We start from the raw sequence: 16,086 nt of genomic DNA, 5'->3' as shown, positions 1-16,086 counted from the left end.
ATTTTTAGGGAAATGATTTCAACACAAACATGTTTTGATACATGACGCTCATGTTTCTTGTCTTTTATATTTAAAAAGCTGTAAAAGGGCATTTACTGTCCACAAAAAGCACTTACGTGACAATTAAATGCTAAAAGACAAGATACATGAGTGCATGTATCAAAACATAGTTGTGCTGAAATCATTTCCCCATTTTTATTATAAGTAATTATTGATAAAAGTAATTTGTTAAGCTAGCGGCAAAAAGTTCTTAAATTATTCACTATGTTGCTAGTGTCAAGCCATATAAACTGTTAAAATCACTAATAAAGAGTACATTCAGGGGGCTGTTTGGGAATTTTTTTTCCCGTTAAAAATTACTTTTCCAGTGTTTGGTGAACTTATTTCCCATGTGATATAAACCAAAATTATGTAAATTTAAGGGCATTTGGGGATAAGCATATAGAAATATGTTTAAGCCGTTGATTTTATAAAATTAAAGCTAAAAAAGTCTTTTCACCTTGATAAATCACGACCATTGATTGGAATTAATCAATGCTTGTGATTGTTCTGCATAAATTGAAGGGCGAGGATCATCCAATGCAAGATAGTTTTCATTTGAGGCACGTCCATTACAGTGCCCAGTAAATGAATCGGTTAGATTATAAACCCACAACCTATATTTAGCCTGTGTGGTTGCTCACTAATGGCCCGTGAAATTCCTTATGTGGTGGTCCTAGCAAACCCCTTTAAGCATATATTATAGATGGAAACTTTTGGAGTAAGTGCTAAGTTCAATTTTTATGAGAGACTAATTAATTTGATAGGACTAAGTTAACCCAAATTGCAGATAAAGCCTACCTTACTGTTTTCACGGTTTTTTTCCTATTTAAGTCATGATTTTACCATTATTGTAGTAGTCACTGGATCTTAGCACGATTTTTAGGGATTTTAAAATATCTTCTAATCCAATTTCCCACTAGTTGATTTGATAGGAATAAAAGGAATACGATTAGAATTGGAGGTTTATTAAGATGTGTTGTGTTGATGTATATTGAGAGAGATTTTGAGGACTACGGAGACCCGATTTAGTAAACTAATGAAGCTTTATGGGAGAGAGATTTTAGTAAGTTTAGAGGCTTTTTAGGATGTTAATTGGATTGCTTTCTGCGTTTAACTTCATCTCCTCCCACCTAGTTTTTAGAAGATTAGAAGTTGTACGGAAGATTGGCATGGTAGAATTTCAAGGAAAGTTTCTAGGAGGTTTTATGGGTTGCCTTTTGCGTTAAATCTTAGACCAAAAGTGTAGCAATCTCTAATAGAAAATTTACATCCATAAGGTTTAAATAAGGAGGTTTTATGGGTCACCCAAAAATTTCCCACTATATATTTGTATAGTTTCATGGTCATTTAAGTGTTACTAAAATATAAAACGTGCCAAGAGCGGCAAGAATTTAGGATTATATTGGGAGAGATTAGAGCAAACTATTTAGAAGGAGAGACTAATTAGAGGGAGAGATTTCAGGGAAAGAGGGGAGAGATGTTAGGGAGAGATTGAACCAAAGTAATTAGAGGGAGAGGATTTAGGGAGTGAATCTAGATGGAAACCTTTTTCATTTAATTACGTTTTGAGTGGTTTGCCAAGTACTATATACATATAAACCTTGTTCCATCAGAGAGAGAGAGAGAGAGAGAGAGAGAGATAGAGATAGAGATTGGAGATGGGTAATTTGTCTTGGTTATTCTTTGCATGCATAGACCAAGCGAGCATAGGGATCGTGGAGAAATGGGGGCGTTATGAGTAGCTGGCCCGCCCTGGCTTGAATTTCATAATGCTGATGATGCATTCTATGAGTTGCAAAACCCACAAGAGCAGATTCAAGCTTATGTGTTTGATGGTAATTTCAAACGGTTTTGTAGAAACATATCACTTCCTTTTGTGCAATTATGTAACTGTTTATTTGATTATATGACATTTCTGATTTAATTTCAGTGGTCCGAGCTCATGTTCCAAGGATGACGCTAGATGATCTCTTTGAGCAAAAGAGTGATGTTGCTAAAGTTGTTTTGGAGGAACTCGAGAAGGTAACTTGGGATGCATGCATATCATAAAATATCTAATAGTATTCATGTGTTCACCTTTTATTGTGCATTGTATTTTCTCACTTAGCCTCTGTTTGGATTGCAACAAGAACATTTCTGAAATTTTTTCTTTCTACAATTTATATGGAAATTTTACGATTGTGGTTAATTTAGAGGGATTTTATCATTAATTGGAGGTCCATCTTAGGTAAAAAGTGAAAAGGGTTAATTCAACTTATCTTTTTTTGTGTAAAAAAAGTAGGAAATTTTAGAAATATTATTCCTTTCCAAACTTTTCTAGAAAATTCATGCAATCCAAACTGGGCCTTAAAGTTATGAGTTCAATTACCTTTGCTCACTATGAGTGACTAAATTCCATTTTATCTCCTATTATCAGGAAACAAGATTGCAAGTCTGTAGAATATCATACATTTATACTACCTTTCATTGTTGCAAATGTGCAATTTTTTCTGGTTCTACTTTTGACTTGAAATACTTGTGTTCTTTCTTAATACTGGTTCTACCTTGGAACTCCTTTCTATAGGACTCTTCTCAAAGAGTTCTCTTTTATGAATTTCTTCATACTGATAGTGTAGACTAAAACATGTGTTGTGCATGGGATGATGAAAAAATAAAAAATAAACGAATAGAAGAACACAAGATAAGCATTGTGAGAAAAAAGGTGATCTAATAAAATTTAACTAGAGTTGTTAACATAATTTTAGTTTTTTTTAATAAATTTAGTTATAATAGGATAGCTAGAATACCGGTGTTAGAATTGTTTTAAGAAACTAGCTTATATCATTCTTTGAGAGGTAATCAGGTTTCTCTTTTTAACTTTATTCTAAAATGTCCACACTTATCCCTTCTTCATACTTCCATTTGTTGCACTTATGGCCCTACCTATTATATAAGAATATCCACATGGAGGGCATTTGTAGTCAATCATCTCTAGTTCTTCTCCATGTATTGGATATTCTGGTTTAGTTTGCTCCAAGTTGGTCCTTTAATCGAATATAGGCTGTCTTGTGAGAATAAAAAAAATAGATCTTACACCGATCGTTTATTTTTCTATTTTGCATTGTAAGCTGCTGTAATTACTGGTGGAAATCTATAAAAGTTGGCTATTCTCAAAAAAAAAAGAAAAAGAAAAAAAAGAGATAGATCTTACAGGGTTTTCCTAGAGTTGTTAACACAATTTTAAATTTTTTTAATAAATTGAGTTATAACAGGAACTCAAGAAAACCGGTGTTACAATTTAGTTTCACTGTTGTTGTTGTTGGTTTTTTTTTTTTTTTTTCAAATCTGTTTTGTTATTAATTGAGTTTCACTGTTGGTGTTAAGGAAATTGAGATAAATATTTAGGGGCCGTTTGGATACTCGAATTTTAGAATTCAGGTTTTTAGTTTGAAAACAGTGTAAAGGAGGGTTCATGATCAAGCTGCTGTATGCTGTCCTCCTGACAGCATTTCTCAGATTTTAAGTGAGAAAATCAGGTTTTAAAAATCTCTCCTGCATCCTGAGATTTCTAAAACCTGGAAATATGGGAGGATTTGCTACTCTCTTGCTGACAGAAAGAAGGGCGAGAAGTAAAAAATGACGGCTGGTCCGCTTCTTCCCTTGTCTCTTAGCTACAATTTTGAAGAAATCTCGGATTCTAAAATCCGTGTATCCAAACAGCCCCTTAGGTTGTTTTAGGAAAGTAGCTAATATACTTCTTTGGGAAGTAAACAGGTTTCTCTTTTTAACTTCATTCTAAAATTTCATCACTTACCCCTTCTCCAGACTGCATTTGTCACACTCTGTCGCCCTCCTTCCAGATTTATTACATAGGGATATCCGCATGGGGTGGGGGGATTTTAAGGCAATCATCTCTAGCTTCTCCATGTACTGCTTTGCTCCAAGTTGATCCTTTAATTAAATATTATTATATAGGCCCTGCTTCTCACTGTTGGTGACTGGCCTCTAATCAGTAACAATTTCATAGTTATTTAGTGGTGATTTATATACTTTCTCATCCTAAAATTTGATTAGAGTTACTGTGTTATACTTGGACATTTCCAAATTGGTGTTTGTGAATTCCATTTTACTGAAATCCTGGATAAAGTGGTCGGAGCATATGGTTACCAATACTGATATTTCATTTATTGAAATCATGGGTCAGGTAATGGGAGCATATGGTTACAACATTGAGAATATACTGGTGGTTGATATTATACCAGATCCCTCAGTGCGCAGAGCAATGAACGAGATAAGTGCAGGTGCACTCCTTTTCTCTTTTCATTTGTTTTCAATTGGCAGAGGTTGTTCTAGTAAATTGCATGTTGGACTGTGCCCATGCTTTGAAGTTTTGAATTCTAACATAGAAAGCATGAATCTTCAATTTTCTCTTTAAAGTTCATATATGAACTTTCAGGTTAGTTTGTGCATAATTTAGGAAAATCAAGTTTTGTACCAATTAAAGCATACCCTCATTTGATTTGACCTGTATAAATTGTATAAAATGAAGGGATGGAGATTTATGTGCGACATGTCCATTGTATCTATGTGCTGATTCTAGCAACTGGTTATTCCAAAATCTAAATTCTAGAATATAACCTGTCCCACTTATAATCGCTCAGTAATATTAAATATAGAAGTTCCATTCTTGATCTTATTTCTGATGCACCTCCTGCCATAAAATAATGAAGGGGAGATTGTAATGGTGGAAATGCGGATGGGGGAGAGGTGGATTGAAATCTTTTTTCAATTTTTAATGCTTCATATATATGCGTTTGAAGCTATCAAACAACCAGAATAGATTCATATTACCCCACCCTTTTTGTTGTTGGTTCCTCCTGGGATAAGATAGGAGTGAGCATTGGATAATGGCAAATAGAAGCGGTTTGCCCACCCCAATATATGATGTTCATTTCGAGGTGAAAGGCTTCATTCTCAGGTTCAACAACATTCCTTCTATTGGTAGCATTAGAACTTCCCTCCCCTTCTGCATTTGGTATGACTCCTCTCTAATAGAGGAACCGGTCATTATAAATATGAATAGATGGAGAGATAGACCCGCAGCCCTAGCGATGACGGGAGAAGGATCCAACTAGAAGGATTATTGGAGAGAGGCACTAGACAGCCCAATAGTATGAATGTATGATTAGCTCAAGGACTTTAATTCCCGAACAGACAGAAAAGTAATAGATCAGCCCTCCTGCTGCTAGATGGAATCCAAGCTCAACTAGAAGTGATATTTGTTTAGCATTGGATAATTCCTGCTATCAGTCAGAATATAAATGTCCCGCTTATAATCTCTTAGTAATATTAAATATACAAGGTTTAAAGGCAAGGTGTCAATTGTGTCTGTGCTGATTCTAGCCACTGGTTATTCTATAGTTTCTTTAGTTTAGGTTTGTTGACGTTTAGGAGATTTAGACAGTAAAATCTTTTTTTCTTTCTGCTTGTGTGCTTCAAAGAACTGATTCTCCAATTACACGCATTTGGGGTGCTCTAGTGCTACTGCGGTTAAAGCCTTTTGTTGGAAATCATTGGCAGTAGCTCATGAGAAGTTAAAAAAATGGCTTTCTAGCATGTGTCTTTGTAGGAAATTGGAAGATGTGAAGACCACGATTTCTCTTTTCATTCCTTGCATGGTACTATATAAGCTTTGGGCCACTATCCTCTCTTGTTTCAGTTATGCATTGGGTATGTGGGGACAGATATCTTTTTTGGATGGCCGTAAAGTGCCCTTTAGAGATAAAGGAAGGATCCATTGCTTGTTTTTGTCTATTTGGAAAGAAATAAACCAGAAATGTTTATGGTAATCGGAAGTTCTCCAAATGGAAGGATCCATTGAAAGTTTTGGTCTATTTGGAAAGAAATAAACCAGAAATGTTTATGGTAATCGGGAGCCAGTCAGGTAGATCAAAATTACGACCATTAGGTGGTTGAGCATGAGAAAAGAGCTTAGTGTCATCTCGGTGGGCAACATACTTCAGAACTGGAGGACAGTCAACATACTTCAGGACTGGAGGACAGTCTCGATGAGATCTTTACGTTTGGATTGTTTTCCTTCGGTTCTTCAAAGCTCGGGTTTCATTCAAGAAAAAAAGTTCTGTAGTAAAAGAGTAACCTATGTTTGGATAACAGTAAAGGTAAGATGAAACCCTCATCATTTCAACATCATTTAGCTGACTCTTGGTGTGAGTTAATCCGAGTCCTGATGGCATAATTGAGTGCTTAGTAATGATTTGAGGGACATCCGTCTACAGCGAAACCTCAAAGAGTCTGAGATAGCTAACTTCAGCTCTCTGATGGAAAAGTTATCTGGTGTGTATTTATCAGCATCCCTTGATGATCGGTGGGTATGGACACCTGATTCTCAGGGTCATTTTTCGGTTAAATCCTTCTTCAAGAAACTTCATGACGATAGCGATCCTCCCTCCCCACTGGCGAAAATATGGAAAGAGTATCGCCCCACCCCGGGTTGCTGCGTTCCTGTGGTCGCTGCTGCACAAAGGTGTAAACAACTGACAGGTTACAGGCTCGGGGAATGCATATGGCTAGTTGGTGTGTTCTTTGCAAGAATGCGGACGAGAACCCCGATCACCTATTTCTGCACTGCCCTTTCTCTTTTCAGATTTGGATAGGAATTATAAAACACTTCGAGTACTCTTGGGCTTTACAGAGGAATATATCCAACACCATTATCGATTGGCGTGGAGCTTATTTTGGGTGTCTTGGGGAGTCCTTGTGGTTGGCTATTCCATGCGTGGTTGTTTGGCACATTTGGAATAAGCAAAACCAACGGATATTCAGGGGAAAGGAAAAGGCTTGGCCCAAGATTCTTTTAGATACTAAGCTAACTATCATCAAATGGAGTAGAACCAATGGTGGGATCCCTTACTCAGCTGGTGATTTCCTCCACTGGCTTGCTGTGGTATCGGAATTTTTTTTTATAAATAGACTTTCTCCTTCTTGGAGCCCACCACCCGAGGGTTGGTTCAAATTTAATTTTGACGGGAGTTCAAGGGGGAATCCGGGCATGGAGGGTATTGGCGGGGTGATTTGAGACCATAATAGCGCCATTCGAATGTCCTTCTCTGGGCCTGCAGGAATCTGTGAGGCAAACGAGGCGGAGGTTATGGCTCTTCTCTTTGGTTTAAGGTGGTACGCTGATCACGACCTTGGGCCTCTCATCGTCGAGGGTGACTCCTCCAACACTATCGCTTGGGCTGCTGCGATGTCTGGGGGGCCTTGGCGACTTGCGCCTAAGATTGACGAGATTCGGGACCTGGTCTCCTTCATACACCCGGTGCTAACTCATAAGCGAAGAACAGCTAATGCCCTTGCTGATGAGTTAGCCAAATCTGGCGTGGATCGCAACTCCACGGTTGTTGATATTCCTGCATTGTAATCTTTTTTTCTTTTGGCTTTTGTTGCCTTTGCCTTTGGCAATTCTCTTGTTCTCTTGGGGATGCCTCGTCCCTGTGTACCTCCTTTGCCTTTTTCAATATTATTCGTTACCTTCTCAAAAAAATGCAATGATTTGAGGGACATTGTATCTTGTCCCTTGCTTATTGTCTATACTGCTTTGAGTTCTCGGTAGTCTATCAATTCTGAAGTGTTGTTCTAGTTAAGTATTTGCTTGTGCATGTTGTCTTTTCTAAGGTTATCATGGAACAACCGCCCCCCCCCCCCTCTTCTGTGTGTGTGTGTGTGTGTGTGGTCATTCTAATCAGGCATCGTTATTTGTGTTGCAGCTCAAAGGCAACAGCTTGCTCGCATGTACAAAGGGGAAGCCGAGAAGGTGCTTCTGGTGAAAAGGGCTGAAGCAGAGGCAGAGGCCAAGTATCTCTCTGGCGTTGGGGTTGCAAAGCAACGCCAAGCCATCACAGAAGGCCTAAGGAACAACATCTTGAACTTCTCCCACACAGTGGAGGGCACCTCAGCGAAGGAGGTGATGGACTTGATCATGGTCACTCAGTACTTTGACACAATCAAAAACCTCGGAAGTTCTTCAAAGAACACCACTGTGTTCTTACCCCACGGCCCCGGTCATGTGAGAGACATAAGCAACTAGATACGCGATGGAGTGTTAGAAGCATCCAGCGCACAGATTAATTCCAAGTGACCTCACACCCTCTGTGTCGAATCATAAAGACTCTCATATACCTTTTCTGTTTATGTTGGCTAAAATACCTAGTGTAGGGCAATAAAGTTACAGTGAATACAGTTTGAGTTTCGCTGAATTTATATAAGCAAGTAGATGGTAAGTAAATATCAGCTCATATGTGGTGGATTTCTTCTTTAAGTTTGGACAGGAGATACATTCTTTTAGCTGTATTCAGATATACTGGAATGTTTATCAGACTGAGGTGAATAGAAGTTTATGCTTTTGGGAACTTAGAATGTAAGTATAGCTACCCCAACAGTACAGATTTCAGAAGGCAGTTCGGCATTATGGGCTCAAGGAATATGGGTGTATGACAATCATGCTGCCCTTGGTGTTCGATCCAACAATAGTTGGCTGTTGTTGGATCAAATATACACATGGACACCATATAAAAGCTCTTTATTAAACTAGAAAGCCAAGTTAATCTGATTCTGCAACATTATTAATGTATCACTTAATGTCACTTCTCATGTATTGTACTTCCAACCGTGTATATTGAACAAAGTAACTTGTATATTGGTAATATTTCAGAATGTTTCTGATATAAAGGCCAATATATTGAGGATATGTCAGTGTCAATGAGTCCAGTATGGTCCATATATCAAACCTTGCTTGAAACACACCCTACAATAATCGAAGACACAAATGAAGATATGAGTCCATATAATACCGTCCATTGAATTCTTTTTGAAATTCAATAATTATACAACTGACACAGAGCAAGAATACCAGCAGCATGCTCCTTGTAGAAGCCCCCATGTTAAGATCAATGTCAGCCAGTCTAATTGAGGCCTTTAACATCTCAAAGTCAGTTTGCCAGTGACCTCCAACTCCATCTACTTCAGTATAAGGATGGGATAAGCCAACCAGTTACTAATAACTAAAACATTTCAGATGAACTTGGCTTTAGCATCTTCTTTTTTCAGTAGTAGTTTGTAAGCCACCTAAAAGAACCCAATGATTCTAGGACACTGGCCTTACAGACCAGCAGCTACAACAAAACGCTTCATTTGTACAGTTTATTATCCACAACTCTATGTTTTGGGTTCCTTGGCTACCAAACTAATTGGGCTATCTGCTTTCCTCTTCTTGCTATCATTAACCAACCTCTTCACATATGCTATGTAGCCATCAACATCAAATTTCCTTTTGCAGCCCTCGTAGTTCATGTAGCGAATTTTTCCAAACACCGGTCGCTCTTTCCATCCCTACAGTCAGTAGAAGAGAAACATAGCTAAGACTGAACATCAATAGGAAAATGTTTTTCACATATGCTAATCTTTTAACAATCTATATGGATACACTTCTATACTTAATTACAATGACAAAGATCCACTTAAGTGCATCATCCCTTAATAACATACACACCACATTAAGCGCTCTTAGCAAATAATGCACACATCATATTTTGGTTTTGAGCTTTTATGTTTTTAGTAGAACACAAACCTGGTCATGGACACCGCATATTGACCACATACAGCCAACATATCCATTTGGATCTCTACCATCTATTTGATACTGCAAGTGAATTTGTTACAGTCAAATTAGGAAAAACAGCTATGATTATCAAATCACCCCACCTACAGAAATGGGAAAACTCAGATTGTAAACCACAAAATAGTAACTCTTAGTGAATAATATGATGATTTAGCAAAGAAAAACACCATTTAGTGACAGAAATGAGAGACTACAGCAGCAATTTTATGTAAAGATTCTTTAATACCTTGTCGTTTAAATATATTGCTATTGAGAGGGCTTCTTCAGGTCCACTTGTCCATTCAAGAATTTTCTTTGCCCAGTACATCCTGTTACCCAATTAACTGCGTTAGTATTTGTTGAGAAAGTCTAATGAGTTCGAAAAACATTCTTAAATTGATGTCATGCAGAAGTTTTCAAGTAAAATCCATACAATATAAGGAACTCTGAGTCACCTGTCGGTGAATTTCTAATTTATACTCCAAGCTGGGTTGAATATAACATCTCAGAATTTAAGAATATAATACTAGTAAACTATGAAGTTAGAATTGTAAATTATGTGGAGGACAACTCAATGACTTGAAACTATGCTGGGAAGATGCCAAAACTATTCTGGCAGGTGAAACTCATTTAACTTCTAAAAAACTCTTTTTTTCCTCAAACGTACGCAAATTCCTTTCTTTCCAAACATGTCAAATCAAAGCAAATGGCACCAAACTCTCTAGTAATTGTCCAGTTTTACCGAAAGGTCCTCCGCTCCAATTTAAGATGATGCTTTTAATGGATATTTGGAACACCCGTCACTCCAAAGCTCTTGATAATAGACAGCCATATACTTGCAGCAGGAGGGCAATACACCATAAGATGGTCTAGCGATTCTTTCTCCATCTTACATATAATACACTGACTAACAAGATGGATCTCCTCTTTGTAGCAGATCACAACTGTTGCCAACACCATCCAAGCAAAGACCAACACCTGTGGAGGCGCCGCTGATTTCCAAATCCTTAAGTACCGGAATGCCTATCTATCCTCTCCAATCAACCTGTGGCAAAAAAGAACGAACAAAAAAGAAACCTTGGACATATGGGGTCCACACTTTAACCTTGGGTCAAGAAGATGACCACTACCAAGAATTGAGGAGACCTAAAAGGGACGCAAGAGTGTCTATTGTGCCCTTGATGTCACTCCCTTTTGTGTAATCTGCATTGCAATACCCCACTACCTCACATGCAACTCCCTTCTGGTAAAGAATCCTAAAAATCTTTTGTGCCCTTGATGTATACTACTTCCAAATGAAGCTTCGTCGGACTCTGCATGAACCTGCTTGCAACGCCAAATACATGAACGGTGTTTGGTCGTGATAGAGTCTGGTATATTAGACTGATGAACAACTGTCGGTTCAAGTTTTCATCCTCCAGCCTCTCTAAGATCAACTTTGCATTCTCTTCTACATGTGTTAAGAAATCCTTTCTCTTGAACTTACAAAGAAAGAGACCAGGGAAACTCCAACCCTACGAATACTTTTCCCCTTCATTCTCCCTTCCTCCTTATCTTCCTCTCTCTCTCTCTCTCTCTCCTCTCACTTGGTTCTCTTTTTCCACATTTCTTACCTTTGGATTTTTGTGACTGATTGTACCCCTTCATGGGGTAGATTATGGCAGATGGCAATGGGACACAGTGGTTCGTTCCAATCATAACTCCCAAGGTTTGACGGGCAGAACTTGAGCAAAAGGATCCAGATGCAATTCATGTTTTAACATCAGGAGATTTGGGAAGTTGTTGATCAAAGGTAATAGATCCGAAGGAGAATCAACTCCAAAAGAAGGATAATTCACTCCCAAAGCTCAATAATTCAATACTATCAACAAAAGCTGATAAGATTCTCTAATAAAAAACTATACAAAATACTCTAAATAACTGTAAAAGCTCTTATAAAATCCTATCCATCCATTATCTTTTAATCTCAACAATTGAAAACATTAAACAAACTCATTCTTGAACTTAGACTTCCAAATAGAAATAGAATGATAAAGCCCACCCCTAAATTGAATTCAACTACACATGAAAAGTGAAAACACGACTTTTTTTTTTCAAACCGACCTAAAATAATCTTAATTCAATCAAAATTTACTTAAATTCCTTTATAATAATAATAACCATTACTGGAAAGTTTCAACCCAAATGACGTAGATGATTTTGTTTTAGGGGGCTAGCATGCTGTGGTGACAGATCACTGGGTATAATTAGAGTAGAGTATGAACAGTGGTCTTTACTTTGGTCATCAAATCATTTTCAGATCTGTTGAGAGTTCCATCCTTGTAGGTATGGCAAGCTATGCTCTTCTTCAAGAATGAGCTTAATTTTGACACTTGACAGTAGTAGTTGGTGGACCTAAGACAAACCAAGCCAGGTTGGTTTGGCAGTGTCTTCTGCAATGATCTTGGGGATGTGATGCTTCCTTATGCATGTTTGTTGCCAAATACAGATACAAATGAAAATGGAACTAAGGTGCTCCAGCATAGCCTTCAATGCGCGCATCCTGCTAATGATGTGGGTGGTTCAATCGATATCATCCGGTGGACAAATCAAGTTGGAACTATTCCTAGGAGGCTCACTGCATGTAAGTTTGTGATATGATAGGTGGACGCAAAATCAAGACGACAGTCATTGTTTACTGGCCAAGCTGGGTGCTTTAATGACAGGCCGAGTGAAAGTTCACCCATTTGCTAGGAACAGGTGGCTGAAACACATTGGTCGTGGGCGGGTGCCCTATTTGTGCATAACTTTAGTGAGATTCAAGATATTCTTAATGGGATTCACAAAGTGCGTAATTATTCTGGTTGTATTCATCTCTCATCGAATAACAAAGGAGAACATTTTCCTGCTGCAGATCTAGAGCTACCATAACATCACTGGGATGCAAAGACAACTTGCTCAAATGTATTCGCAATAGTTACAAAATCAATTTTGAAGCAATAAATATGCATGACATATAAATGCCACAACTGTTCTGTATACAGGGAACCAAATTCTGCCAGAGTCTATTAGTAAACTAAAGAAGAATTAGGTCCTGCTTGTTTTAAATTGTGACATACAATTGTGAGCCCCAAACCGATTATTGGACTCAAAATTAAAAGTAATTTTGGTTTGGGGCTCACAGTCGGTTGTCACAATCTAAAACAAACAGTGCCTTTGTTTTCAATCTGGACACACCGAATGGACTTGCATTGGTTATGTACGTGGTGTCGCGGATTTCAAATGCAATAGTCAAATACGCGGCTCTAAAATAAAAAGACAAAGTGGAGTGTGGCTATGAGGCCTGTCTTTCTTTCTTTTTTTCTTTCCTTTTTTTTTTGAATGGTGGCTATGAGGCCTCATGAACCCGTTAAAATGGATTACCACGCAAGAGATGATAATGGTGTCTATCACGCAAGAGATGAAAATCAAGATTTAGGACATAAAGCTGATAAGAAGTTACTTGCCGCATGAACCCGTGCATTTTCCCATGATGAACCATCTCTAGTTGTGATGCATTCCAGAGCTGAAAAGAGCCATTACACAGTTAAAATGGATTACCGGAAAAACAGTGCATAAAAACAACCAATACAAATAAGTGGTAGAATACAGAATCTGGTAAAGGCCACTAGAAGATCAGAAAAATTCTGAATGGAAAGGGTGAGAAGACTTAGGGAATGGGCTCCAAACGCAAAATGATAGAAACAGTGCACATGTGACAAAGAAATGTTTTAGCTTACGGGGTCTGCTGTTTTTGCCTTTTCCAGCTCCTCCTTCCTGCAAATTCACAATTATTCCAAGTACCAGATTCTCAGAGGTAGATCCGAAACACTCACATATGTACTAATTTTCTTCTAATTAAAAACTTTTAAAAACTTGTAGTAAATTGCAAACAATAACAAAACAGCACAAATACATCAGTAGCCTCAAACAAGGCAATTTCACTCACGTGTAAACATGGTCACGCTTGTCTGCAGCATGATCCATTAAAGTTTTTCGAGCCCACTCCCATGCTCCTGCCAATGAGTCATATTGTGGTTGGTAAAAGCAAAAGTTGTCTGCCAGTTCTCTTCGCACAATCATCTCTTCCATGAATGCATCGACTGACTTAATAATCATACATGTAAAAACAATTTCAGAAATGCCCATAAAATATGAGGACACAACAAATAAAAGATTGACAATGTAAATGCAGCCTTCACACAAAAATTTTCTACACTTTTCTACATCAGCGAATGAAAAACATTATCTTCTACAATTCCTCATGAATTAGAAGAAAATGTGAATCACATCATGTTAAGAAAATTGAATAGAATTAATTAATCCATCCAAATACCAAAATTACGAACAAATTATAAACCACAAATCCACATAAAATGGCTAAGAAGCCACATCATCCAAATACCAAAATTATGAACAAATTATAAACAACAAATCCACATAAAATGGCTAAGAAGCCACGTCATCGCTTAACCATTACAGATAAAACAGGTGAAGGCAACCATCATTACTTAACTTTCAATCAAAACTAATGTAGAGAATAACGACAATTATCAGGGTTGAAAATTGAAACACATACCTGGGGATGCAATTTTCGGAAGATGCGTGCCTCCAATGCGCAGCGCTGCGAGGAGATCTGCCCAAAGTGCAAGTAAGGGGATAGACCCGAGAGTGCTTTAGGTTTTAGAGGGTTATTCCGATCGCTCGAGTAATTCTTCAATCTCGACGTCAGAAACCCATTTTTGCTTCCCAAAAGCACTTCCATGGCAGCAAGTTCTCCTGATTCACACCACCCAAGTTCAGGAACCTCCGCTCCTTTCCTAAATTCAAAGAAACAGTCTTGATCAATCAACCAAATTTATTGACCAACATTCCTGAAACATACAGTACCTATTTCTATCTCACCTTAAAACATTAGCAATGAGCTTCTCCCAATCTATCTCGGCCGGAGCTCTGGCTATCCATTTCCTACGCGGAGTCTCCAATGTGGGAAATTCGATGAGATACTCAGGAAGCAACTTATGGATCTTAGTTCTTATAGTCCTTGCACTGTACTCCAATTTCTCAGATGCCACCCAAATGGGTACTATATTATGAGCATCCACTTCATGTACAGCTATAGACTCACTCAATTTCTCGCATAATTCGTCCTTCCATCTCCGTATTTCCCGTAAAGGTGAGAAATCAGTTACTAGAAGGGAAGCATCACATTGGTTCAAAAATTTCGGTATATTGTCAATCACTTCTCCCTAAAATCAATCAATAAAAAAACAGAGACAATAAAAATTTATAGTAAAACAGAAGGAAACCTAAAAGAAAAAAAAAAAAAAGAAAAAAAAAGCATACCTGCAACAAGAAAAAGGGGATTTCTAAGGCCTTGAGATTCCGCTGAAGCTCGCGCAATCCCCGAAGCATGAATCCGAAATGGCGGGCTTTAGCCCCTAGGAATTGATCCAACAAGTTGAAAACTATGGCGACGGGTGCGTCGATTTTGTTCGCCTGTTCGATGGCATGGATTAATGCCCAATTGTCTCTCAACCGTTGATCTCTGAACATCCAATAGATTACCGGACCTTTTCGCAAGGAATTTTGTTCCTTGAGAACTCGAATTCTTCCCGTTTGAACTGTGCACGAAAAATCTAAGGTCACATTGTTGTTGTTGTCGTCTTTGTTGGGATGGAAATTCTCTGGGTCTGGCTTCTTTGGACTTTTATGTGCAGATCTTATAGAAGAAGGCGCCATTGGAGAGAATGTGAAAGGGCAAATCTTGGGAGTACAAACAGCAGAACGCATAAAGGATGAAAGAAAAGAAAAGAAAAGGAAAATTACTGATAGGAAAGCTGAGGTTTTAATGGTGGTGGTGAACGGACAGGGAGTGGAAGCTGCTGCCGCCTGCTGGTGGGACCTGTGGTTGAAAACGCGCCACGTCGACAGCGGTTGACGGTTCTTTGCCAAGGTGTTTCGATAAACAAGCGCTCCACTTGTTTGTCGTGTATTACATTGGACCGCCTGTTTATTGATACACTTGGCGCGGATATAATTTCACTTTTAAAATATTGCGATTTATCACGATGTTTTGATAAAACGACAAATTCCTAAAATAATACAGAGATTCTAAAAGAATATAGAGATTTTTTTTTTCATTTTTAATCATTTACTGTGATAATAATACCATTATAATCGTGATTTTTATGATATTATTTATTTATATTTTTCTTAAATTATTTACTTTTTTTTTATTGTTTTTTCCTATATAAACCCGAAAAAATAAAATAAAAATACTTTATCCTGAGATTTTCCCTTGCTGAGAAATTCCCAAGAACGATATTTGTGATTTAGATCAATGGTTTAGGATCATTTGATCATGGCTG

General features: G+C 37.9%; 1 protein-coding gene and 1 pseudogene across 2 annotated transcripts; one reads left to right on the top strand and one right to left on the bottom strand.

Annotated features, from left to right (window-relative positions):
• The first annotated feature begins 41 nt into the window (after nucleotides 1-41).
• LOC143877394 (protein PPLZ12-like) lies at nucleotides 42-8,450 on the top strand (annotated as a pseudogene). The gene is made up of 4 exons (XR_013250616.1): nucleotides 42-1,877; nucleotides 1,973-2,064; nucleotides 4,226-4,322; nucleotides 7,809-8,450. The product of XR_013250616.1 is annotated as a protein PPLZ12-like (transcript).
• A 338-nt stretch (nucleotides 8,451-8,788) lies between these two features.
• Nucleotides 8,789-15,553, bottom strand: PHR1 (photolyase 1). Its single transcript, XM_077379406.1, has 9 exons — nucleotides 15,062-15,553; nucleotides 14,621-14,964; nucleotides 14,295-14,535; nucleotides 13,665-13,822; nucleotides 13,456-13,492; nucleotides 13,183-13,241; nucleotides 9,945-10,026; nucleotides 9,668-9,739; nucleotides 8,789-9,429 (listed from the first exon to the last, which is right to left on the bottom strand). Exons 1-9 carry the CDS (start codon nucleotides 15,506-15,508, stop codon nucleotides 9,256-9,258), a joined length of 1,614 nt encoding a protein of 537 aa, XP_077235521.1. The 5' UTR covers nucleotides 15,509-15,553; the 3' UTR covers nucleotides 8,789-9,255.
• Nucleotides 15,554-16,086: the final 533 nt, after the last annotated feature.

The sequence above is a fragment of the Tasmannia lanceolata genome, unplaced genomic scaffold, assembly GCF_043159265.1.
Source record: "Tasmannia lanceolata isolate RefF3 unplaced genomic scaffold, GAP_Taslan_0.1 ptg000005l, whole genome shotgun sequence".
Lineage (NCBI taxonomy): Eukaryota > Viridiplantae > Streptophyta > Magnoliopsida > Canellales > Winteraceae > Tasmannia > Tasmannia lanceolata.
This window is presented reverse-complemented; position numbering and strand designations above follow the sequence as displayed.

Coding starts and splice junctions, on each gene's coding strand:
- PHR1 (XM_077379406.1), bottom strand. CDS start 15,508: ATGCGTTCTGCTGTTTGTACTCCCAAGATTTGCCCTTTCACATTCTCT. Junction 14,965..15,061: donor TCCCCTTTTTCTTGTTGCAG/GTATGCTTTTTT, acceptor GATTGATTTTAG/GGAGAAGTGATTGACAATAT. Junction 14,536..14,620: donor CTCATTGCTAATGTTTTAAG/GTGAGATAGAAA, acceptor CTTTGAATTTAG/GAAAGGAGCGGAGGTTCCTG.